A 26,734-nucleotide genomic window follows, 5' to 3' on the forward strand; every position below is an offset into this window, starting at 1 on the left:
TGCTGCTCCAATAAATTATTGAACTTGCTCAAATTCTCAATAATAAATCCTTTTATCCTGTCTAAAGAAGTACCAGGGTTACTGCGTAAGCTTATTTCCCTTTTTTTCCTTTTTAGAAAGCCACGCAATCAATCTTTCCTAATTCTTTGATTACAAAAAATTGGTTCTCAATATTGTTTCGCCTTGCTAATTGAAATGCAGCCGAGTGGACGTCACTTTAGTCCCCAAAACTTTGCTTCATTTCTTTCAAATATCCTACAAGCTTCACTTTCAAATCTTGTTAAAAACAAGCTTACGTCCCAATGCCACGTCTAGTATGTCATTGATTTCTTTATAACTGCGTGCAGCTCTTTGTAACGTTGCAAATGGCACACCCATCTTTTTGCTTTTTACAGCCTTGATAGCCTTTTTCTTATTTTATCCATCCGACTTGCGAATTTCGCCTTTTTTTGGCATAGCCTAAAGGTATACTTATAAAGAATTCTTGCTTTTACTAACAGAATGAGCTATATGTTAAATGTGATTCACCATATTTTTAGTATACATACAAGTATATCACATTCTCTCCAAACTCGAGTTTTCAAGAAATCATATTTGCTCATATTTAATATTAAATATAAAACGACCAAAAAATTTCAAGCGAAAAAACAAATAATAATAAAATATTATTATTTATATTTAGAAAAAGGTGAATAAGGATAAAAATTAGGTAATCGAAAAGAAAAAATGCAGAAAATTAGCCGACTCAAGGTGTCGGTCTCGTGTGAAGGCAATGAGCGACACCAAAAGAGAATTTGTCAAAAATGAGCGAAAACAGAGTCCCCGTTTGAACGCCGTCTTAGCTGACATTATTTGTATTACATATATATTCCTACATACATATGAATATGTGGGACAAAAAAGACACAATAAATTCAGTGAAATCGTCATTTTAATGTTTTATTTTTTATTTTATTTCTATTTTTATAGCAAAATAAGTGGTCTTCCTTTTAAAAAGGCATTGTTTTTATAAAAAACATAAAACAAAATGAATTTGGACCAACACTACTTTATTTCTTATCAATGTTTTACAAAATCATAATTAGATTATCCCATGAAAGTTCATACAAGTGAGTATAACCTAGTACGTTTAGTATGTGCACATACATATGTGTGTAAATACTTATATACACTGTGAAGCTAGGCTTGTCAAGTGTGCGATCATTGGCATCAATAGCTGTGCCGTGGAAATCAGCAATATTGTATTATTTCCATCATCTCAATTACTACTACATGATCACATGTTTACAAACACTAGACGTTATCACCAGCGAAAGCAAAAAAATAAACCAAAAAACAAAAAAAAGATTCATAAAAAAAACAACAGCTACAGTAATAATTCGCTTTGCGATTGAGTAGAGCAGCTATTGTAGTGACTCGTCAGTGACGTTTTGAGACTGGTCGGAGCGACAATAAATTAATTTATACGCAAAATTTTTAATTTAGGTGTAAATATTAAATAATATCTTGTTATTGACTAACGGTAATATTCTCGGGTCTCCATGCGAACCGTACACGAAAGCGTTTACAAACCGAAACTAACTGCAGACACCAAATTTGTAGTGAATATTCGACCGATAAACCACATTGGAGCTGCACTGTCCAGTACCAACGCAGCTGCAGCCAACAATAATAACAATGCCATTCGCGGTTCATTGGCGATGAACACAAAAAATGCAGATCTTAATGGCGTTCGGCTCGAAGCAGGGGCTAATGCGGGAGCTGCTATTCCTACCACAGGTGGGGATGGCGCTGCCACACGAAATTACTCCAAAGGCGACAATCAGCATAATCGCATTTCGGAAATGAAGTGGCCCCGCATTTGTACAGTTTCATCGCTGATTGTGGCGTTTTTGCTGATTAGTGGCTCTATTTATCTACATTTACGTCAGAAGTCGCATCTTGGTCGTTTGCATCATGAAACGAAATCTCGCATCCTGCCAGGCGTTGGTAAGTTTGTAGCACCTAACATGATGGCTCAACCTATCAAAATATAAATCTAAAAATAGCAATTGACAGTAGGAACTAACAGGCTTGCTGAATGTATTTGTTTTTATGACTGTAGGCGATGTTATAACTGTGTTTACGATGCATTCTATATGATTGCTGCTGACATATTTGTTGTTGGTTGTTATTTATTGTGGTTGGTTGTTATTGTAATATAGGTATAGGTATAGGATTTGTTGTTGGCCAGTTGTTTATCAATTTGCTAGAACGGAGAATTTATACCACATAAATCTATTAAAATATTGCAATCAATGACATTGCCGACTATTTACTGATCAAAATTGTATAACTGTTTACATAGTTATTTTGAATAAAAATATTTTTTTATTCAATGGTTTATTACACTTCGATTAGGTCTTACATTTTTTAGTAAAAGTTTAAGGTTTTTAGAAAATTTTGTTTTAGTTTTATTTTGCGAATTTGACCCAGCCGTTTCGTTTAAATTGCGAGTGCAAACCAAAACGATAAAATTTGATAGTTTGGTTTTTTTATTTTTCTGTGAAGTTTGATCTCCTTATGTCAATTGGGGTGTGCTTGGCCACTGTTTGTTTACGGTGCAATTTGTTTAGTGATTTTTATCATGGAAAAAATTATTGAACAAGGAGTTCCGTTGAAATGTTGTGTTTACAATGGGATCACGAAACACAAGTATTTGAATGGCATAAGGCATTCAGTAAACATTGTGAAATTATCGTAAACTTGAATCATGCGAGTAATCCACCAAACTCTGTTCAGCAGAGAGATAGATATCTTTTCTGACGCAAAAGAGATGTTTGACCAGAGAACTTAGAAGAACTTCTAGCTTCTTAGAAGAACTTCTAAGTTCTCTGGTTTGACCACGTAACTGAGGACCCTACGTTCATTAAACATATTATTACTGCTGGCGAGACGTGGGTTTATAAATATGACTTCGAAGCTTTGTGAACGGGCCTCCGAGACTTATAACAAGTGTGTAGAAAATTGTATATTATTTTTTATGTTTGCATGCGATAATAAAGATGTGAATACCGTTTTTTTGTCAGTCCGTGTCAAGTTTAATTAGAAGGTAAAATTAGTTTAATTGTTGTTTTAAATCTGTTAATATTTTGGAAAATCTTACTTGTTTATTTGAAAAACATTTTTCTAGTTAACACAGGGTTCTTCATGCTTTGAGACATAATTTTTTCACATTAAACTAAAAACTATGCAATTTTACCATCTCTGGATCGCATAAATAGCGTAATGTTGATTTTTTTCACCAAGTAATCCAAATACTTAAATTATGTTTAAAAAGGGGACGAGAATCCTCTTAAAAACGAAAAACAACAAGTGAAATATTTTCTAACAGCGTCATTTACAAATGTTGAAAGTATTTCTTACATTGTGAAAATAACTTTATGGAGGTGGTTTATTAAATGTTATATATAATTTTTTTTTGTTTCTAAAAATCTTAAAGATTAAATGCATCCAAGTATGTAACATTATAATTATGTGAAATGTTACAAAATTTTGTTGCGTGCTTATTAGCAATTTAAAGGGAAGAGTAAAGCCAGTTTTTATTGTACTTTGACAATCGTGCACATTCATAATCAATATTCTCATTAAATTCATTAAAACAAAAATACATCTTTTGACTCATGTCACTCCCCTCTATTTACCGCTGTGGCTGCATAAAAAAACTTCAGCATTTAATAAGCATTCCATTGCATCACTATCATTGATGTATGATAAATATCTCCATTTTGAACAGTACTCAGTACTGACATAACAACCGTTCTTTTGAAATATTTCAACTTTTAAAGCAGTGACAGTGCTGCATGCCAATGACTAAAATAATAACGTTGATATCAATAAGGGTAATAATGACCATGTTGTGTTAACTTCCACAGCCATTAACAAGTTCAGCACATACATATAAAATGCGTTTGAAGATCCAAACATTAATAAGTGACAAATTCAATAACATCCGCAGCATCAGCTCCTGTAGAAAACAACACCCCATTCTCCTCCCGTCCTCCACCGACGGCCGCTAGACTGTTTGTACACGAACCAAGGGCGGTTATCTCTACCAAGACTACCTCTGCCACATTGACGACACCCTGGACCCAAGAAGCTGGTACACGGAAAATTACCGAAGCTTGTATACAATGCCTTTGCGAGACGATAAACTTGTGTCGCCCAGCCAAATGTCGTGACGATGTGGATTGTGGCGTGTTTCGCATATCACACCTTTACTGGTTGGATGCCGGCAAGCCAACAATTGATGACGACGAGAGCAGCAAAAGCAATGTTAACACAAGTAAGTCAACTGCAAATATCATTGTCCTAGAAATATTCACACCAGTGCAGGGTAGTTCAATTATTTTGTAGTTACTCCTTGTATCACGTACTTCTGTAAATTATGAAAATTGAAAAACTATGAAGAGCGCAAGAACAAGGCAAGAAATCTAAACCCTGAACGTTTCGAAGACATAATATGCCAGTTTCATACTTTGTACTAGCCCGAGTATGAAAAGCTAGACATTCTAATTGTCAAGCGGGCTCTAAACTTTACTAAAGTTTATTCGTAAATATTTTATGACAACAGATAAAAAAAAAACCGACTATAAATGGCTTATATAAGGTCGGAACATTAGCAGAAAATTAATTATTATGGTGTTGTTTGAACTTAAATAATTACTATCCAAATTCTTATATATTTTCCACTACATTTTATATTTTTCGGTAGTCTTAATAATGGGTAAAATTCCAAACGCAATTTTTTTAAAGATTTTTTAGACAATTGTAATAGGTGCACCTTGCTTTTTTTCTTCTAATGCATAAGCACGCAAGTCTTTATACCCACTGTTTTCCAATATCCAGCTTCAGTCATTGCATACAGAGCCACTTACATATATACCATACGTGAACAAGCTTATCAATACCTGAGTAAATGTGGTTTGAATTGCTTATTAATTTCAGATTTTTTGTGGCATAATGTTGTGGTCTTATGCGAAAAGCATCACTGTATAGCTTATACGTAGCTCATAGTTATTGATATTTCTACTTGTATGTATGTATGAATAATAAAGACATGCATATATAATATTTATAAAAGTGAATGTTAGATTAACGAATTTTCAACCCTTGAACTAAAAATATTCTGGGTAATGCTACCGAATTTCCATGTTACCTCCGCATTCCATAAATAGAGAGTGTGAATCATGCTGCTCTTGCCAGAATAGATAAACCAAAAGACGAAACAAAATGACAATCATCAAGATAGGTTAATCTCAGGTTGCTCACTATACAAATTATAGTCAAGAATTTTTGACCGATAAGCATTAAGAAGAGTAATTATTACTTAAGAAGACTATATACAGATCCATCAGTTCAGTGAGAAACTATTCGCTGAAGGTAGCGGACGAAAGAGAAGAGAAACTGTGAAAGTAAAGCTCTTTTTCTAAAGTTCCTCTAATAATTCTCGTTTATTTGAACCTAACGAATATCACTGCGGCAATAACTTTAGCCCTTTTATTCCCCGCGGAGCCATAAAATTCATTATATAAGAACATAAATTCTGACGGTAAGAAGTTAACTGAAAAGCGGATACAAGGCATATACTAACCCAGCGTAGGGTGATAGGCAGCTAAATCTGGTATGAACTCTCGCGCCCTCAGTGAGTAGCTTTTAACACTTTGCACATTTTATTTTCTTTCACACATCACTATCACAATAAACGTACTTATAATTACATAGAATTGACTTTTTCAACTCTTCTTTAAGTGTACACTGATTGTGTCAACAATATGGATTGTGCAACACGTGCTGTGACTGCCTACACCAGCAAATATGCCCGCGACTGTGATGGTAACGGAGCAATCAACTGCCGCGATCATATTGCACTACATTTGCTCGGACCCACGGGGTGCACTAAATCCAAGGGTATGTTAGCATTCTCCTTCGAGCAACGCATTGAAGACTGTTTGGCGGAATAAATTGCAGGAAGTGGAAGGGGTCATTCAAACATTGTTAATATCTCGTGTTAGAGTAATATATAATCTATAAGAAAACATCCTTTATTTCCAATTACATAAATATTAATCTAGAAATATGCATGTGAAAGTATATATACCATATATATACTTACATATGTATATACAGGATAAAATTAAAAAAATATATTGTGTACAGATCCCCATACACGACTGTTTTTCTTATAGAGTTTTGGACAAAATTGTTCATGAATTAGTATAATGTCTGTGTACTATAACCATTATAAAAACTTGAAGTGCAATAGGCGATCAGTCAATGTAATCATCTTTTTCTGACTAATCACCGAAAGGCTGCGCACGCCACTGGTAGCCTAGATTTCTCATAGACGACATTAGAGCTTCAGATTTATTGTTAAGATATTCAGCGAGTAATCGCTTACTTACTCTGATTAAAATAAATAAGATAACTCTGTCTGTATGAAGATGACAAGTACCTAATTTTACAAACAATTTATCAAGGATCACATTACCAACACATATAAAGATATTATAATTTAGACTTATTTGTTTCACATCAATCGAATAATGAATAGCGATAAGAAATCTCAGAGATCAGAACAATGGAAATTCTACAGCAAATGTGATCTGAAATATAATAATGTTTAAGTGGTTTCTAGGTTTCTAGTTTGATTCCTCTTAAACATTATTTTATTTCAGATCACATTTGCTGTAGAATTTCCGTTCTGATCTGATGTGAAAATTATTTGAGCCTGAAGATAGACCCGCCTTAATCCTTTGTTTTGTTTTTATTGTTATAAAACAAATATATAGCTCATAGGTACATAACATACATAGGTCACAGGTAAGATAAATAATAATAGAAGTGACACAAATGAAGCAAAAATCTGGTAGAAGGTATTGCATACACCCTCGCACCCACAATTACGAGTATATGTATCTATACTAATACAGCTAATAATAAACGAAGGAAAAGCGTGTAGCAAATAATGTCATTGCCAGATGTTAAAACAAGCGACCACAGTGATAATTTTCTCCCTTTTATGGCATAAATATTTAATGGTTGTACCATCTAAGCTGTCCGCTGGAATTTCTAAACCCCGACAAAGCAAGACACAAATATACAGGTTGGTTGAAAAGTTTTTGCTCTCTCACCAAGAAATATTCTTTGTTTGAAAAGGTTTCAAAGCAAAGGAAATTTATGAACAATTGTTAGAAGTGTATAAGGAGTTTTCACCTTCAAAACGCACCGTTGAATTTTGAGCTGGTGAATTTAAACGTGGTCGTACTAGGCTTGAAGACGATCCACGCGAAGGACGACCAAAAACCACAACCTCAACGATATCTCGTGTGGCACGCAAGTTCATAATATTGTGAGTAAAGATCTAAGTTTGACTAAGCGTGAAATAGCTAGTGCCATAGGCATTTCAGACGAATGAGTACTTCATATTTTACATGAAGCTGCTTGAAAAGGTAGTGCCGCTCATGTTAACAATTCAACAAAAACTGGATCGAAGACTAATTTCTCAGAATAATTTGGAGCATTTTAAGCAGACTAAAATCGAGTTATTGCGTCGTTCTATAACTATGGAGGAGACTTGGATCTACCACCATGATCCTTATTTGGAACAAGAACGTTTACGGTGGACTGAAGCTGGTTATTTAGCTCTAAAGCAGACTTCACCTGCAACGATCATAAAAGAAGATTATGGCAGCATTGCACCTGTTTTAAAAGTCGTTTTAACAATGACAAAATTCAACGAAGTAAAGTACGAATTGCTTGAGCATCCACCGTATTTATCAGATTTGGCGACCAGCGACTATTACCTCTTCAGAAATCTAAAACAATTTCTTCGTGGAAAGCGGTTTTCGTCGAATGAAGAAGCTATTGCAGCCGTTGACAGGTATTTTGCAGAGCTTCCGGAAATTCATTATAGCGATGGCATAAAATTATTGGAGGATCAGTGAAATAAGTGTATTGAAGTTAAGGGAGATTATATTGAATAAAAAACTATATTTCGTACCAAAAACAGTATTTTTTCATTTTGAGCACAGAAACTTTTCAACCAGCTTGTAGATATGTATTTGAACACATATGTGTGTAGTCATAGACTGGTGGCCCTACAAGAACAGTGACAGTCATCTGACTGGTAATTTGACAGTCGCAGCTGAAAACATTTTGTCAGCGCGCAAAACAAAGTTTCTATCATTTTCTTAAGGGCCTTGCGCTAAAACTTATACTGCTCACTCTGATGCTTTTGTCTGAGTCAATGTTGACCACAAATATGTCAAAGCTGAAAATTATCCGTAATGACTGAAAAGCTATCATAGCTGCAATTTGTAAGTATCACAAGTAAAAAATTATCTTGCGCAGAATATAATATAATTTTTATTTCTTTAATTAATTTAAAAATTGTAATTAAAGTAAGATATAAAACATATATTATATAGATATATATATATATTATTATATAATAATGTGTGTTGTCTCTTTTTGGTGTACATAAGCAAAAACAAAATGTTGACAATTGGACTATCCCAGCCCGCGAAATTTTAAATTTAACAAGTAAGGAAGAGCGAACATTTTATACTCTTGCAACTTGCAAATATCAAAGCCGGGGAAATACATTCAGAGTTGGCAATATTAAAAAATGTGGCGAAATAGTTCAATTTCTTAGACTTTCATAGACTGAAATAGTGTTATTACTATATTTTACTTCGCTACTGGCAGCTAGCGAATGACACGCGTGATATTTTGCTCCAAGGCCTGAATTGAATACAAATGTAGTAACTTTCTCATTTAATTTGATTGGAGTATACCCCATTTTGTCAGGTGGGAAGTCGGAAATTTTTATGTAGGCTATATGGGGGGCAGATAAAAGGATTGCATAAAGATTGCATTAACTTTGACATTGCTCAGGTATACTAAAGAACATATTGCTTCAAAAATTTTATATGTAAATAATACTCACTGATCGATGCATTCCTCATAAAATATGTTAGAATAACGAAAGTCATTATAAGCAGTATATGGGAGGGAGGGTAGTATTGACCCGATTTTATAAATTTTTGCCAATACCACAATTTAATCCATTTTATTCACTAATATACACTGCTATGAGTAAAACACGCTCTCTCATTTTCATTGTGACACCGGAAACGTCACCCTGAAAAAATTTGAATATAAGGTATATAGGGGCTAAGGAAAGTATTGACTCGATTCAACCCATTTTTGAATTACGGACAAACTATTAACAGGGAAGGATTTGTTCCGTATTTCAATAACATACCTCATATATTTACCGATATTTTCATTTCATTAAAAGTCAACTATAGGTACTGGGGTCGATGTATTCGGTATCTGGGAGCTTGAACAGTTTTTGGTCCTATTTTCATCATTTTTGGTTATACGGTGGCATTCAGTAAAAGTGTTGTTCGTGCAAAATTTATCCCGATACATTCATTGGTGCTTGATTTGCATACTGCAAAGTGAAAGAATCGGATGGACTTTAAAATTGTGTTATATGGAAAGTAGACGGGTTGTAGTTCGATTTCGCCCATGTAACATGGGAGTATGAGAAGAATATTATGTAAAGAATTTGGCTGAAAATCTCAATTTCTACTCAAGTTACAGCTTGCACAGGCAGACAGACGGACAGACAGAGATCTGGATTTCAATTCGTTTCGGCATCCTGATCATTTATTTATATATACCCCTACGTCTATCTCGATGAGTGTCAGATGATTCAAACAACCGTTAGATGAACAAATCTAGTATACTCTGTAGAAACATGTTGCAAGAGTATAAATATTCCCGTTATTTTCTGAACACATGTAAATATCGAAATGATCGTCATCCTGATGGAACAATGCGGTGTTCGGAATGTGTTGAGTAAAAACACAGATATATCTTAATAAAACTTGATAGATGTAATCCTTCACACACTCAGATAGGTGCTCTCACCTAAAGGTTGTAGGATGCAATAGTATGGGTTCATATCTTTATGGTATTATTGATATGGCAAAGGAGCTAATTTTGTATATGTTGAGTGCACGTCATATTTTTAATAAAGGTTTGCAGATTCCGACTGCGAATAATCTTAGCAGTTATATATTTTTATTTTTTTGTTAAACATAAATTTAATTTTTTTGGTTCATAATTCCTTTTCTGTAATAAAAACATTTTAGTTATTTGCATATTTAAAAAAAAATATATATACGAATGTTATGGTATACCAGTATGTATGTGGTGGGGCACATTTGGACATGCGGAGCATATGAGTGACATTACTTGTAAGTCAGTTCCCTGATGATGTACCGTTAAGTTTTATTTTGGTTTACGTTTGGCATAGTCATCAAAAATAACGCATGTGTATGCAAAATATGGAGGTCGTCGTTAAAATAGTGATAATAGTATTTGTTGCGGCCTCAGTAAAGTTTTAAATATACATACATACATACTTTATATTCACAGGCACTGTGACATGCGGTCTGCGTGCGACGACCCTCATCAAAGCCAAGCAATAAGAAGAGTGAGTCAAAAAATGCGAATATTAAAATATAATCGGAGAATTAAACGAACATTATTATAATATTTATGTTCTTACTCCGCCGCATTTGAGAATGTTTTATTGACTTTTAAAGCCATAGGAATGAGGAATTATTTGTATATATTATAATAATGCACAATTACAGTGAAGCTTGAATGAAGGGGTTACATACAGTTAGAATTTTCAAATTAATGTACATATATTTAAGAATACACACAGAAAATTTCATATCGTTGAGGTGAATATTTTCGAAGTTACACGCAAGTTTGAAAAGGCGTTTCAGAGTGCTGAAGGTGGATATCTTACCGACTCGGAATAGACACTCCATGTAAGTTAAATTGTACCATAATATGTGTATAAATTTTTGGGTAAATAAGTTTAATAATTTTCTCAAAAAAATTATGGAAAATTCACTTTTTTTCGGCCTTCTAACTGAATATAACCCTTGAACCCTGACCGTGTATGTTTTTCAATAGTGTTATAAGCTGCATAAATTATTTGTTGGATTAAATAGCTGTCATTATATTATAATTGTAATTATGCGGTTCTTGTACAATACGTATATTGTATTTATCCAAAAATGTATACACATATTATGGTACAATTTAACTAAAGCAAGAAAGTAAGAAAACAGAGCTAAACGCGACAAGTGAATCGAACATGTGGCAATTATAGTATTACTCAAAAACCTTCAAAATCGATCTCTCTTTACTTCCGGACTTCAATTGTACACATATATCTTTTTCATGCTTTTTTCTAGAGTATACTGTAGTTTGACGCCAAAAACGGATGAAATTGATCCAAATATTCTCGTATAGCCTTTTTATTAATTTCCCACTTTCTGCTTGACTTTATATGGTACATATCGGTTAGTAAGGAAGTTACCTAAAAAAACTTCCGCACCGAGGCTTTAAAACCCTTCACAAATAAAAAAATTTGCTACAAGGACTTGATTTAGATCTATTAGCTGGTATGGCAGGTATATGTTATATATACGATCTGAACAATTTCATCGGAGATTATCGTTGTTTTGGATAATAATCCATGCTAAATTTGGTGCAGAAGTCGTGTGTTCCTTACAAGAACTTGATTCTGATCGTTCATTTGTTATGGCAGCAAAATTCTATCTGATCCGTTATCGGCAACATATCTTAATTTAGTTTTTGTTTAATATACATTTTTTATTGAACAACCCTAACCGCTTTATTAGCGTACTAACTTAACATGAATAATTATAAATGGTGTTATTAGTGACTTAAAAATAAATAAATTTTGCCACGTTTATTTTTAAACATATTTCCATATTTTTTTTGTGGTACCCGGCACGCGAGAGTTTAACCAATTTGACATAAAAGCTCATATATATATGTATATCATAAACATTTTTGCAAACAATTTCATATTATTCAACAATGTGTACCGATATAAGTTACTCACCTAGTATGACACAAAGAATCCCCTACATTACAACAAACGGGCAACAAATTGTGTTGTAATTTGATATAATAGAACTTCCCTTCACTGAGATGTACCAATATTAGTACTCAATTCTATATTTCGATTTTAACATAGTGTTAAAACAATAGTATTAGGGTCACTTATATACCAATTGCCTTAACAGCGTTAAAGTAGGCCACGTAGCGTAATACCTTACGGCAATAGCAACAGCTACTGTTAATAGCTTTCGTGTTTACTGCTTATTTATTTACTTGTAAGTATGTATGTATACTGATATGTTCTAACAATTGCAAATACCATAGCGAAGCACGCGACCGCAAACAGGTGTTTGCTTTGCAATGTACAAATGCAATTAGAAAACTATTTATGTATAAAAAACATATGCCAAGTTTAAAATGTATGTTTTCATATATAAATATCTGTTTAGGCGAATATGCATTAATAATTTATGTATATTACCTGTACAAATATTGGTATAGAATTTATCACGTACATATAGTACATATATTCGTAGTTATGTGAAGAAACGTATTTCCTGGATATGGATATTTTCAAGAGTATTTTCAGTTTTATGAAGCATTTCTAAGTGAAAGCTGATGTTATAATCGTGAGAGTGTACAATTCATATACGTCTGTGTATACGATATATAAATATATATGTACATATGGGGAGGTAAAAATATTTGTGTGCTTATAACAACGAAATTAGAATCAGAATAATATACCATATATGGTATGTGTGTAGAATAATTATTAACGTTGCTGCGATTAAAATACCAACCAAGCCATATGACAATTTAACGAAGTAAACTATATTCCTGCAGTGTCGATAAATTAGAACAATAAACGAAGGAGTTTATTATTATATTTTGCCATATCTTTATATTTTCATCAGTCATAAAACTAAAAAAAGAAACCACAAAAAACGGTTACTGTGGTTGCACCGAAGCTAGAAAACCCTTCGTCAAATAAAAAAGGTTTCCCATACAAGGTTTTGATTCCGATCGTTTAGTTTGCATGGCAGCAATATGCTATATGTCCGATATCGGCTTCTACAAATGAGCAGATTCTTGAGGAGAAAAGACGACGTGATAAATTTCAGATCAATATCTCAAAAACTGATGACAGACGGATTAGGTAAAGTAAAAAGTTCGTTCGGTTTTTTATTGATTTTTCAAAAAATGATAACTTTGTGTACATTTGTCCGATTTAAGTCAAATATGCGCCGTTTTGTTCGTAAACTTGTTGCCAACGAGATGACAACTTTATTATACCACTCTCGTAGACTGCGTCCCTATTGCCAAAAAACTCGGAGAGCCAATTTTCACAGTCCTCTCTTGAGGCCAACTTCTCACCATTAAGCGCGTTCGCCATGGACAGGAAAAGATGGTAATCACTTGGTGCCAGGTCCGGCCTATAAGGTGGGTGCATTAGAACCTCTCATCCGAGCTCCCGGAGATTCTGGCGCGTCACCAAAGACGTGTGTGGCCTGGCGTTGTCCTGATGGAACACAATTCGGCCTCTGTTGATCAAAGATGAGTGCTGACTTCAAGCGGTCCAGTTGTTGGCAGTAGAGGGCCGAATTGAGCGTTTGGCCATAGGGGAGCAGCTCGTAGTAGATGATTCCTTGCCAATCCCACCAAACACACAGCAAAACCTTCCTGGAAATTCAATTCGGTCTTGGCCACCGTCTGGGCCGCTTCCCCGAGCTTTGACCACGACCGTTTGCGCTCAATGTTGTCGTAAGTGACCCATTTTTCATCGCCAGTCACAATCCACCTTTAGTTCGTCAGCAATTAAATAAGTGCTCACGTGACGGTCTGTTTCCACTATTTTCATGATTTTATCCAAATTTTCGACGACAGGCCTCCCGAAGCGTGGTGCATATTTGACATCGAAATTACCGGAACGGAGCCTAGCAAACCCCTTTTGTGATACACGTTCGTTTACAGTATCGGGCCTATAAACTAAATTAATTTTTTCAGTCGCTTTGGCTGCTTTTTCGCCTTGATCGAAGAAAAATTGTAAAATATAGCGAATTTTCTCTTTGCTGGTGTCCATCTTTGATGAGCGCTCACAACGAACTGGGTCAATCAATCGAAAAACTGTCAAAGACAAACTTTTAGTGCGAATAAACACGTTTTCAGCGCCGTATAGTATTACATGATGCGGCACGCAACACTAATACTATGGACAATAACGCCATCTCTTAGATAAAAACCGAACGAACTTTTTACTTTACCTAATATTATGAAAGTAAGGACGTTAGCTTATACGGTAGCTCAGTATATACATAAACTTATAACAATGGCAGGGTGCACATTCTATATACTTGCCAATTTGTCCCTTGATTTATTTATAACCACCATGTTCATATATATTTCGCTTGTTTAACTATTTTTATCATGTAGTTACTGAACTTATGTCCCCAATTTGCCTTTTTTCTATAAAGCTTAGCCGAGTATCTCGAAGTTTTTGCATGTGGTCACGTGTCTTTATTTGGTCATAAAGCAACATTTTTTTTCGTCGCTCTGAGTCAGTTTTTGTTGTTGCTGAGTGTGCAATAAGAACAAAGAAGGGGCTTGTACCCATGTAGCATAAACTTGCTTAATGCAATACATAACACTGCACCTATTACATAAGTGAAAGTTTATACACATATGTATGTCTTACATAACACCTGTGCTCGCGACTTGGTCCTCGTGGAATTTAGCAAAAAATGGTTTGCTTAGTTCGTAGAGTTTATGATAATTTATTAATTCTGTATTTCGTGTACAAAAATCCCAATGCTTATTTTAATGAAATTCCGATATTTTGGTTATTAATAGTTGGGTTTTTATACTCTCGCAACCTGTTGCTACAGAGTATAATAGTTTTGTTCACCTAACGGTTGTTTGTATCACCTAAAACTAATCGAGTTATATATAGGGTTATGTATATATAAATGATCAGGATGAAGAGACGAGTTGAAATCCCGGTGACTGTCTGTCCGTCCGTCCGTCCGTCCGTCCGTCCGTCCGTGCAAGCTCTAACTTGAGTAAAAACTGAGATATATTTATGAAACATGGTAGACATGTTTCCTGATACCGTGAGACGGTTGGTATTGCAGATGGGCGTAATCGGACCACTGGAACGCCCACAAAACGCTATTATTCAAAAACAAATAAATTGCCATAACTAAGCTCCACAATAAGATACAAGACTCTTATTTGGTATACAGAATCACAATGGGGAGGGGCATCTGCAGTTAAAATTTTTCTTTTAAAGTGGGCGTGGTCCCGCCCCTAATAGATTTAATGTGCATATCTCCTAAACCGCTAATGCAATAATAACAAAATTCACTGGAAGCAAATGTTTTTACCACCTCTACCTACAGTGTGACAATGGGTGAAATCGGGTGGCAACTCCGCCCATTCCCCATATAACGGTACTGTTAAAAACTACTAAAAGCGCGATAAATCAAGCACTAAACACGCCAGAGACATTAAATTTTATCTCTGAGATGGTATAAGATGACTTTATAGGAACCGCGTTCAAAATTAGACAGTGGGCGTGGCACAGCCCACTTTTAGGTGAAAACCCATATCTTAAGATCTGCTAAACCGATTTTAACCAAATTCGGTGCATAACTTTCTTTTTATATTTCCATGTCATAGTGCGAAAATGGGTGAAATCGAACTACAAACACGCCTATTTCCCATATAACACCATTTTCAATTCCATCTGATTCTTTCACTTTCCACTATGCATATCAAGCAAAAATGATTGTATCGGGGTAATCGTAATAATACGTTTACAGTATGCCACCTTATGACCAAAAATTGTCTAAATCGAACCAAAACTGTTCAAGCCCCTAAGTACTAAATATGTGGACCCAAGTGCCTATAGTTGACCTTCTACCGAAAATATCAGTCAATCCACAAAGAAATCTCAAACGAGTATACTATTTGACTTTGCGAGAGTATAAAATGTTCGAATCCCAACTTAGCCCTTCCTTACTTGTTTTTAAATATTTTTTTTCCATTTCTGCATTTTTAGTTTGATTATTAGTTATTTTTAATTTTTTGCATTATCTTTATTGAAAAATTTCTTTTTGTACAACATTTGGTTTCTTGAGCCAAAACAACGAGACTATTGGCATTTCTCACTAGTGAACATGCTAAATATGTTTAAACCATGTTTAAACCAACCGTTAGGTAAATATATACCAACTTTGCTTAACATTTGCCCTTACAACTTGTTGATTGTCATTGATAGTGAATTGCAATCTTTTGAATTGAAATGGAAAGTTTATTGGTTGTTATATAGCAATTGGTATTATTGCAATCCTCAAAAAAAATTTAAAAAGTAGTTGCTATCTATTATATCAGTTATCTGCCTGTGAAAGCCCCTCACCAAAATCCCCCCGTTGAATCGCATCAATACTAGCCCTTACATACCTAATATACAGATTTGTGAACTTCTAGTTGACTTTGTACCGCATATATCGACCAATGTGGGAGTTATTTTGATGAAATTAAGGGAGCGTGTTTTTCTAATTGAAGTGTATTAAATAACATAGTTATTTGTGCCACCAGTGTATATTCTGTATTCAAGTGAACAATATCAATAAATAAAAATAATTTACTTTTAGAGAATTTAATGTAATTAGTTAAACGGTGAAACGGAAAAAATTTTAATTCCTTGCTCCAGTAGCAGATTTTCAGGAGGACCTCCTAAAACGCTGCCTGGTGGAGAGAAAGCTTTTTGTTGCTTAAAATTGTTACAAATACAAAAACCAAAAATACTTGTTATTAATTATGTTCATAATATTCATATCTTATATAAAATATTGGTCTGTGCGAGAGGGAAAAGAATTCCAATAACCTTGCATGAAAATAAGGAATAATTAGCAAATTCGTTGTTCAGTTAAATATGAAACCTGAATCTTTGACCAGCAGTATACTTCCACGTTTTGTTTACTCCGTTTATCCAACTTATAGTTACTACTTAACCTAAATTGCCATGCCTTAGCACACAGCAATAAAACCAAAAGTGCATAGAAAACCAGTCAACAGTAAAATAGGTCAACAAATTAGTTTAAATGGCCACAAAGGCGTTTATTTTAATCAATCATTTGTTCGACAGTGTTGAATATCTGGCAAAGGGTGACTTGCTAAGTGGAGCAAAAAGGAGGGCAAATAAACTTCCGCATATTTACGTACAAGTTGTTCTTATAGTTCTGCCTTTTGTGTCATACCAAAAGGGTAAGTTCGGTAAATAAAGCTATGAAAGAGCTCTTGTGACATAAAATGCACGTCGAAAACAATAGAAGCTGATAATAGCCAAAGAAAATTGCTTATAGCAATAAATTAATATTCAGTCTGACAGTTTATGTGAACCAAATAATTTAAGTGTACCAAAATGTTGAGAATATAACTCCTGACTAATAACTAAAACGAACAATTTGATTTTATAAATTTGGGATATTTGAAATGCTGAATATATTTTTAACACTTATTAGTTAGAAAAATAATTGTTTACCTTTGTATGTATGTAGATCTGAGTTAGCACAAAGTCACCATAATATAAATGCATTCCAATTAAATCTTCGTGAAAATGCCAGCACATTAGTTGTTGAAATAACTCTAAACTAACTAAAGATTGAATCAACTTTTTGTTGCATGCATTTCTTTGATATTTTCATGTATGTGATGTATGTGAGTTGGTATGTTTAAATAAATAAACTAAACGTACTTTATCCGAGCTACAAAAACCTTTGGAAAAATACAAATCAATATTTGTACACACATATTTACGAAAGCGTATGGAGTTCAAATGCCCTTTCTGATCAACTCTGCTTAAAAGCCAGTGATTGAGCAATTTTGCAACATGTTGTTACAGAGTATAATAGTTTTGTTCACCTAACGGTTGTTTGTATCACTTAAAAATAATCGAGTTAGAGTTATATATGTATTTGTTTATATATGATCAGGATGAAGAGACAAGTCGAAATCCGACTGTCTGTCTGTCCGTCCGTCCGTGCAAGCTATAACTTGAGTTAACATTGAGATATCATTTGAAACTTGGTACACATGTTTCTTTGTAAAAAAGTGAGGACGAGCTCGTAGATAGGCGTAATCGGACCGCTGCCACGCTCACAGATCACCATTAATTGGAAACCTATAAATTGCCATAACTAAGCCGCAAATTAATATACAAAATCTTAGTTTGGTGCAACGAATCGCAATAATAAGAATATTTTAAAAGTAGGCATAGCTCCATCTCTTCAAACTTTACAAGTTTAATGTATATATCTCCCAAACTATTCAAGCTATATCACACAATATATTTCCCCATATAACGGTTAAGTCAAAAAGTAAATGCGTCAGAAACATCAAATTGTACATCCACGATAACACAACTTTAAATTTCATCTGCTTGTTTCATATTCCAATATACAAATAAGTAAGACTTTGCACGAATAGACCCCAGGTACCGAATATGTGGACCCCAGTGCCTGTATGTTACTTTTTACAAAAAATATCTGCCCATTTGTAGGATATATAATTAAAATTTGGAGGGAATCCTTTTCCGGTAATAAAATGGGCTGAATCGGTTTAATACTTCCCTTAGCTCCCATGTGCCTAATATAAAGATTTTCGAAATTCCTGATGACTTTATACCGCATATATCAGCCAATATGTGAGTTGTCACAATGAAAATAAGAGAGCATGTTTCACTCATAACAGTGTATCTTGACCTATTCCACATATAACTAATACCAGGACGTTCTAACATCCGACTATCTTTACTGCATATGAGTGGTGATGATATGTGAAATACCTTAATAAAACTCTGGAAGCATTTTATTACTCTGTGGTATGTTGCAATTAATGTCAACAATTTTTCATTGATATGTATGCACTTCCGTTTAACATTACGCTTTACAATGTTCACTTCAAGGAAAAAAGTATTCTTGAATATACTATATAAGCGCCTAAGCAGATATTTTTGTATTAGGTGCAGTAAAAAGATTTTCATTATTTTTCCAATAGATGGTGTTATTTATCTATCGGCTAGATAGCGTTAGAAAGATGACCTTTTTTACTAAAAAAACGTTTTTGACAGTTTGCGATTGGTTGATTTAGTTATGTTTGAGCGCGCGTCAAAGATGGACACTAGCAAAGAGAAAATAGCTATATTTTACAGTTTTTCTTCGATAAGGGCAAAAACGCAAACCAGGCGGTTGAAAATGTGAATAGCGTTTATGGTCTTGATACTGTAACAGCCAATAATGCGCAATTCGATGTAAAAATTGCCCCACTTTCTGGAAGACCAATTATCAAAAAAATCGATCAAATAATGGAAATCGCCGAATCCAAACACCGATTACGATTTTCCAGGACTAAACATTGCACAAAAAGCGTTTGGAACCATTTGAATATGGCTGGTTATGAAAAGTAATAATTAAAGCATTCAATTTCATGCAAAAATAATGACTTTTTTTTACAACACCTATATATACAGGCTGGTTGAAATGTTTTTGCGCTCGAAATAAAAACATACTGTTTTAGGTACGAAATATATTCTTTTTTCGATATACAAGTAATCTCCCTTAACTTCAATACACTTATTTCAATGATCCTTCAATAATTTTATGCCATCGCTATAATGACTTTTCGGAAGCTCTGCAAAATACCCGTCTGTGGTTATAATAGCTTCTTCATTCGGCGAAAACCGCTTGCCACGAAGAAATTGTTTCTGGTAGCCAAATCTGGTGAATACGGTGAATGCTCAAGCAATTCGTACTTTAATTCGTGGAATTTTGTCATTGTTAAAACGTCTTCTTAAGCAGGTCCATTGTCTTGATGAAAAATAATCAATCCACAAAATTTCTTTTGCATCCCTAAATTGATGCCATAATCTTCTTTTATGATCGTTGTGACTTCATTTTCTTTGGAGCTGAACAGCCAGCTTCAGTCCACTGTAAACGTTCTTGTTTTAGTTTATGTAGAGCATCCATTGTTATAAAATGACTTCCTGCGTCTTCGGTTTTATTTTGATAAAAACGCTTGAATTTATGCTGAGAAATTAGTTTTAGATCCAGTTTTTGTTGAATTGTTAACGTGATACTCCATGTACTTAGTCAAACTTGTGTCTTCATTTACAACATTATGAAGTTGCTTAATGATTTCTGTTGTGGTTGCGGTTTTTAGTCGTCCTTCGCGTGGATCGTCTTCAAGCCTAGTACGACAACGTTTAAATTCATCAGCCCAAAACACAACGATGCGTTTTGAAGATGAGATTCCTTACTCACTTCTAACAAATGTTCATAAATTTCCTTTGCCTTTAAACTTTTCACAACAAAGAATCTAGTCAATGCGCGATATTCAATTTTTTTTCATATTAAAAAATACTCTGACACGTCAACTTCAAATGGCTTGCAAACAAAGAATTAATTGATAGGATGACTTGTAACTTTGCATGGGTTCTCATGCCTGATGTAAAACAACCTAGATTTGATATATTTTGCTAAGTTGTCTTTCCGTGTTTTTGAAGGGTCAATACTAATGTAAAGGAAGATAATTTAACGGATCAAGAGTTGCGCGTAATTTTAAATTTAGGTCCTTTGAGTTCAGTTTATATGACATCTTTCTCAAAAAAGTAATCAAACTGAGTGCGCCTATGACCTATATAATAATATATAAAATCTGTTTGTAATTCATTTAAAGTTTCATTGCATAATGAATATTTAATTCTTACGCAACATTACTAGTTAATATAAAGGTTTGTCAACACCAAAAAATATTTCCCTGGTAAATTGAGAGAGAATAAAATGTTCGGTTACACGAGAAATCTGCTCTTCCTTACTTATTAGTAAATACGTTTGGGAAGCTTAACTTTGTGAACATTTATTTGTCAACATAGTCATTTGAACTTAAGGTGGTTTTCAAGTTCCTTTCAATACCTTTCAAGAAAGTCTGTATGAAGTAGGCAAGTACGGCACAGGAGAGGACACTTGTACAGATACGAACAAGACACTATTTGCACTATATCGCTTTCATGGGGAGGTGAACATCCTGTTGCCGCTAACAATAACATAACAGATTTTTTAAATGTGATATTTGTTAAGTTTGTTTTTGCTGGGCAGCATGCACTCTAGTGCAAAAAGGTTTTCAGATCTTTAAAATCTGTGTATAAAACAAATCATCAATAAATTCACTAAGCTGTGACATCTGATGTCACTTTATTTGTTTAAAGATTTAAAGAAATTTGTTTTCCGTCCTCTCTGTAACTGAAAGCATTTCAAGTATTTCTGAGTTTCTTTCACGAGAAGACAAGAGAAACAATCTTTCATGTTACAAATTTTGTCAAAACTGAAATGCGAATTGGAGAAATTACCCATGCCCGCTTTGAAGACACTTTTACCTCAACATGACATTACAATTGAAACAGGATTACACAAATTGATTCAAGGTATAGCGATGTTCAATTGTCATCAATGTATAGTAAATGCGTATGTTAGGACATTTGCCATTCTTTCATCGATTCTTGCATTAAAGCAATGTCTGGATATGAGTAGTTTTCATTACTCAGCCTTACTTACAATATTCTTTGTTTCTTGTATGAATGCATTTGGTTTGGGCCGAAAAAATTCGGATATTTTTAGCATAACCGTTGAAAGTTCTCCCACATATGTATATCCTGTAGCGAAACTGATCCCTATTTTTAGATAGACCAATGCTATTAAGCCCAAGTATCAGCTTTTGCGAGATGGGTGACTCGCAGTTAAATTTACGAAATTTGTTTATTTGATTTTTATTACTCTAATAAATATCCCTAAAATTTTGGATTCCTCAATAGGTATCACATACTGTTACAATCTTATTTTTAGTATAAGTATAAATCGGGTGATTTAAGTAAAGGTAATTTTTTCTACAGCTCGTTTTTTGAGAGATCGCGTGAGTCGTGTCAAACTGTCATGTGAGCGATAACTTGACTATAAATTAGGATATCTAAATAAACTTTGGTACACGTGTTCCTTGGCAAAAAAGTGAGAAAGAGTTTGTAGATGAGCGTAATCGGACAACTACCACGCCCAAAAAACGCCATTAATCAAAAACAAATACCCATATAACACCATTTTCAATTCCATCTGATTCTTTCACTTTCCACTATGCAAATCAGGTAACAATGATTATATCGGGGTAAAACTTTGCGTGAATAATGCAATTAAAGTATGCCACCTTGCGGCCAAAAATTGTCTAAATCGAACCAAAACTGTTCAAACCCCTAAGTACTAAATATGTGGACCCCAGTGCCTATAGTTGACCTTCTACCGAAAATATCAGTCAATCCGCAAAGAAATCTCAAACGAGTATACCATTTGACTTTGCGAGAGTATAAAATGTTCGGTTACATCCGAACTTAGCCCTTCCTTACTTGTTTTCTATTAAAAATGTTTATTTTTTTATTAATGGTCTGGCTCTCAGACTGTCCAGTGTTGTTTTGTGACCGACATCAACTTCATAGATCTACATAATAACTTTATAAGTCTCCAGCATGACGAAAGTACTACCAGAAACGCCTGGCTATTCTTGCTATTGTCGGAGATAACTTTTCTGGACTGCCGCCAGTCTTTTGGGATTGCTTTGTTTTTGGATTTTATAAATGATTGGGAGGGATATTTTGTATTTTACTGCTTTTTTTTATAAAAATTGCTTCTTCATTTCTTCTACCACGTTCCTGTTCACAGAAGATTTTATGGCTTTTCTTTTTATAGCGTATCTGAAAAAATTTTAATTTATATATATTTTAACTTAGCGTAACTAAAAGGATAATGTTTAGTTATTTAACGGCGAAATTTAGATTTGAATTAAGCACCAAATCAACATAACAAAACAGTTTTTAGCGGGAAAAAATTTTCTCACAGTTTCGCTTCAATGAAATTTGTAAAGCTTCGTTACTTTAAAATAATTAATGATATTAACATTCGTACTAAGCAACATTTACTAGATATAATGGATATATAAATAGAAATAGTTCGAATTTAAATATGTATATCATTGTTAAAAATTGTGGTTAAACGCGGTTTGTCATATTTAAGGAGTAAAGCCGTTGCTCAGCTAGCCTCAGGATATTAGTCAGATGGACATTGCTATCATTGCTGCTGAGGAAAAGAGTACTTACTGAAATATAACATGTTTTTACGATAACTGCCGCATTTTGTTAATATTTTATGGGTAAGGTTTCCTCTTAGACACTCTAATACACATATGAGAATAAAAAATATTTAGAACATTTTTCTTTGTACCGCCATCGTACTAACACCAACTGGTACAGTCATAATTCATAATTACCCTCCCTACTATTTAATAGTACAACAGACACTAGTAGCCATAATAATGTGAAGTGTTCAACAGTGAAATATCTACTTTCTGATATTCTATACAAGAGCAGTTTTATGAGATACCCGAATACTTAATTTCTTCTATGTACAAAAGTGCATACATATACACTCTTGCACAAAGTAAACAAAATTAATGGTCTCCATAAAAATTTGCTAAAAGCAAAAAAGCTTATTCTCCGTAGCAAGTGTTGTTAGAGCGAATAGAAGTGGAAGCCAAACCTCTAACAAAATTATAAATAATTTAACATGAACACACATTTATGCGTCCCGTAATTTGTATAAGTGATCCAGATTTAATTATACAATTATTTTGAAACACTACCGTAACAAGAATCTTATGGATTAAAATCCTGTGTTCTTTCGCGATGATAATTTATACAACGCTAAAATAAAATTTTCATTTATAGCAATGAACAGTTTAAGAGGTTCCTGTCACATTTTCACAATTGCTTTTTCGTACAATACAACTACATTGTTATATCAAAAGCAATCGCTTTTTTTCATCGTTCGTCAAACATGAGCTATTTAGTTCTATCTGTTCCTCCAATTGAGGAAAGATTTTGAGCCTCAATTGAAAGCGCTCACGTTTACATAAAAAATTATTCAGGGATTAAAAAACATCTAAACAAAAAAAATGTACCAAACCTTTTCGCTTTTTTATTATTCGACTAAAAATACTATATATTAACACCCACCATTTCGTACTCACAGAGTGGCATTATCCTTAGTTTAAACAAAGCACAACGTTAACTAACTGGGAGCTATAATACCAAATACAAAATATCACTTGATTTTGATAGGTCAGTTTGTGTGGAAACTATGTAGTATAGTGGTCCGATATCGGTGGTTTCGACAAATGAGCAGCTTATTGGAGAGAATATCATGTCTAAAAGTAGGGAAATGTTTATGAAGCCGCCATTTTCGTACGTAATAATTAGGTTAATTAAAGAGTATAGGAAATGGTTTAGATTTTCAAAATTATACTCATATTGTTAAATTAGACAATACATAAAAATGAAGTTCACACGGATATGTTTGTATGTATTGTGAACAAACGATGAAACATTCAAGCACATGCCAAAATTTCTCCACAAGTATTTATTTTAATAAATTGCTCTTTTCCAAAAGCCCAAAGTTCAATTGAAATGTCTCTTCAACTTGTACAAAATCCCTGTGCGGACAAGCAAGCTTTTGGCAGTGAACATAAGCCAACAAGAGTGGTTATATATGTACATATAACGTTGAGTGCCACAACAAGGAATAAGACAGTGCGTCAGAATTTTAACAATGCTACCTCTGAAACGTTAGAGCAAAAATAATTTAATACACTTCCCACTCCCACTCAGTTATAGGTATATTGCTTTAAGTTTATACATATGTTATTAAAAACAGAAAAAAATGCCACGGACGCATATAAGTCTGCTAGTTTCAGTATACCAAAACATGTTAATGTATGTTTACGCATTGTAAGGCGTTCCACTTAGTCGTGCAGTTATAACGGGTGATCCAAGTAAAAGTACTTTTTTCAATTGCCTTTTTAGACAGATCACACGTAAGTCGTGTCAAGCTGTTATGTCACTTTTGGTCAATATTGTTTGGTATTTCATCAGAGAAAGACTTAAACCTGAACAACGTTTACAAATCGTTGAACTTTATTACGAAAATTCACGTTCTTTAAAGACTTAAGCTCAACTTATAGTCAACATAACCGGGCCACTGGGCATACTAAACGCAACACCACCGCCCATCTTGAGACCCAGCATTCAATACTGGATAATATTCGACCGAATAGACCACGTCCAGCACGCAGTGAAGAAAATATAGCGGCCGTAGCTGAAAGTGTACACGAAGACCGTGGAAAGTCGACTCGGCGCCGTTCGCAGTAACTCAGACTGACTTATGAAACGACTTGGCGCATTTTACGTCGAGATCTTAAATTGAAAGCGTACAAAATACAGCTTGTGCAAGAACGGAAGCTCGACCTTCCCAAGCGACATCGCTTCGCTCTATTCGCTCTTGAAAAGTTCCAAGAATATCCGACGTTTTCGAGTCAAATTTACTTCTGCGATGAGGTTAATTCTGGCTCAATAGGTATGTGAACCAGCATTTGGGACGAAGAGCAACCTGAAGAGATTTAAGAGCTGCTATTTTATCTAGAAAAACAACTGTTTGGTATGGTTTGTGGGCCGGTGGAATCATCGGTCCATATTTCTTCAAAAGTGATGCCGGTGAGAACATAACCGTCAATGGCAACAGACATCGCGCCATGATAACCGACTATTTGATGCCTGATATTGAAGCTCGTGATCTAAGCGACATTTGATTTCGGCACGACGGCGCCACTTCCCACACATCGCATCGATCAATGAATTTATTGAGACAGCACTTCGGTGAACAGATAATCTAACGTCTTGGGCTGGTCGATTGGCCACCAAGATCGTGTGATATCACACCGTTTGACTTTCTCCTGTGGGGATATGTAAAGTCTTAAGTTATATGGACAATCCCCCATTCAGGTCTTGGAGCAAAATATCACGCCTGTCACTTGCCAGTTACCAGTCGAAATTCTCGAACGAGTCATTGAAATTGGACTCAATAGATGGAGAATCTGACACGTAGCAGCGGCCAACATTTGAAAGAGATAATCTTCAAAAAAAAAGCCAAAGAATTTTTTTTCGAATGATAATAAACATTTCTCATGAAATTTGAATTTTGTGTGTTTTCTTCATTCAAAAATTGGGGAACCTTGAAATGGATCCCCCTTTACAAACGTTCTTTCTTTTATAACTGCTGTTTGTCGTATCACGTGTCACACTTTATATATTTTATTAAAACTATTTTAAAATTTATTAAACTAGTTCAAAAGAATAAATTCGTAGTCTAGTGTAAGAATTTCAAATTATATTAATTTTTTTCCTTTCGCGAATTGAGGCACAGTATGTAAAATATTTTGGTTCAGCTTAGCATTGCTTCAAATAAAAAATATAATAAATTTTAGTACTACTTAGTTATCAATGAAATTTCATTTAAGTCATTTAGCAATGGCATGGTTTTAAACTAATTAAATTAATTAATCCAAAATCCAAAAGATATAAGCTTATAGTTTTATTTAAAATGATCAGATGTTCAATATCCAGCTAATTTGGTACTTAACATTAAATAAGATTCATCCGTCAAGGATTCGAAGGAAAACCTGACCTTCATCTAACTGAGGTGTAGAACCGACTATATGCAAGTATATTATACATCCCATTATATATGTAACTGCGTTCAACGACAATTTCACACACCATGAATAAACTTTTGCTTATATTTCA

General features: G+C 34.2%; 3 protein-coding genes across 4 annotated transcripts in view; 2 read left to right on the forward strand and 1 right to left on the reverse strand.

Moving 5' to 3' along the window:
* The window catches only part of LOC106623019 (GTP-binding protein Rhes), a 99,211-nt gene that overhangs the window by 39,340 nt on the left and 33,137 nt on the right, over positions 1-26,734 (reverse strand). The gene's annotated exons all lie outside the window — the stretch shown is intronic.
* On the forward strand, positions 1,391-6,207 carry LOC106626589 (uncharacterized). Its single transcript, XM_036364932.2, has 3 exons — positions 1,391-1,989; positions 3,998-4,324; positions 5,791-6,207. The coding sequence occupies exons 1-3, from the start codon at positions 1,542-1,544 to the stop codon at positions 6,000-6,002; spliced, it is 987 nt and encodes a 328-aa protein (XP_036220825.2). The 5' UTR covers positions 1,391-1,541; the 3' UTR covers positions 6,003-6,207.
* On the forward strand, positions 7,473-7,985 carry LOC138857899 (uncharacterized). Its single transcript, XM_070111961.1, has one exon. It carries the CDS (start codon positions 7,473-7,475, stop codon positions 7,983-7,985), a length of 513 nt encoding a protein of 170 aa, XP_069968062.1.

This window comes from Bactrocera oleae, chromosome 6 (genome assembly GCF_042242935.1).
Source record: "Bactrocera oleae isolate idBacOlea1 chromosome 6, idBacOlea1, whole genome shotgun sequence".
NCBI classification, from domain to species: Eukaryota; Metazoa; Arthropoda; class Insecta; order Diptera; family Tephritidae; genus Bactrocera; species Bactrocera oleae.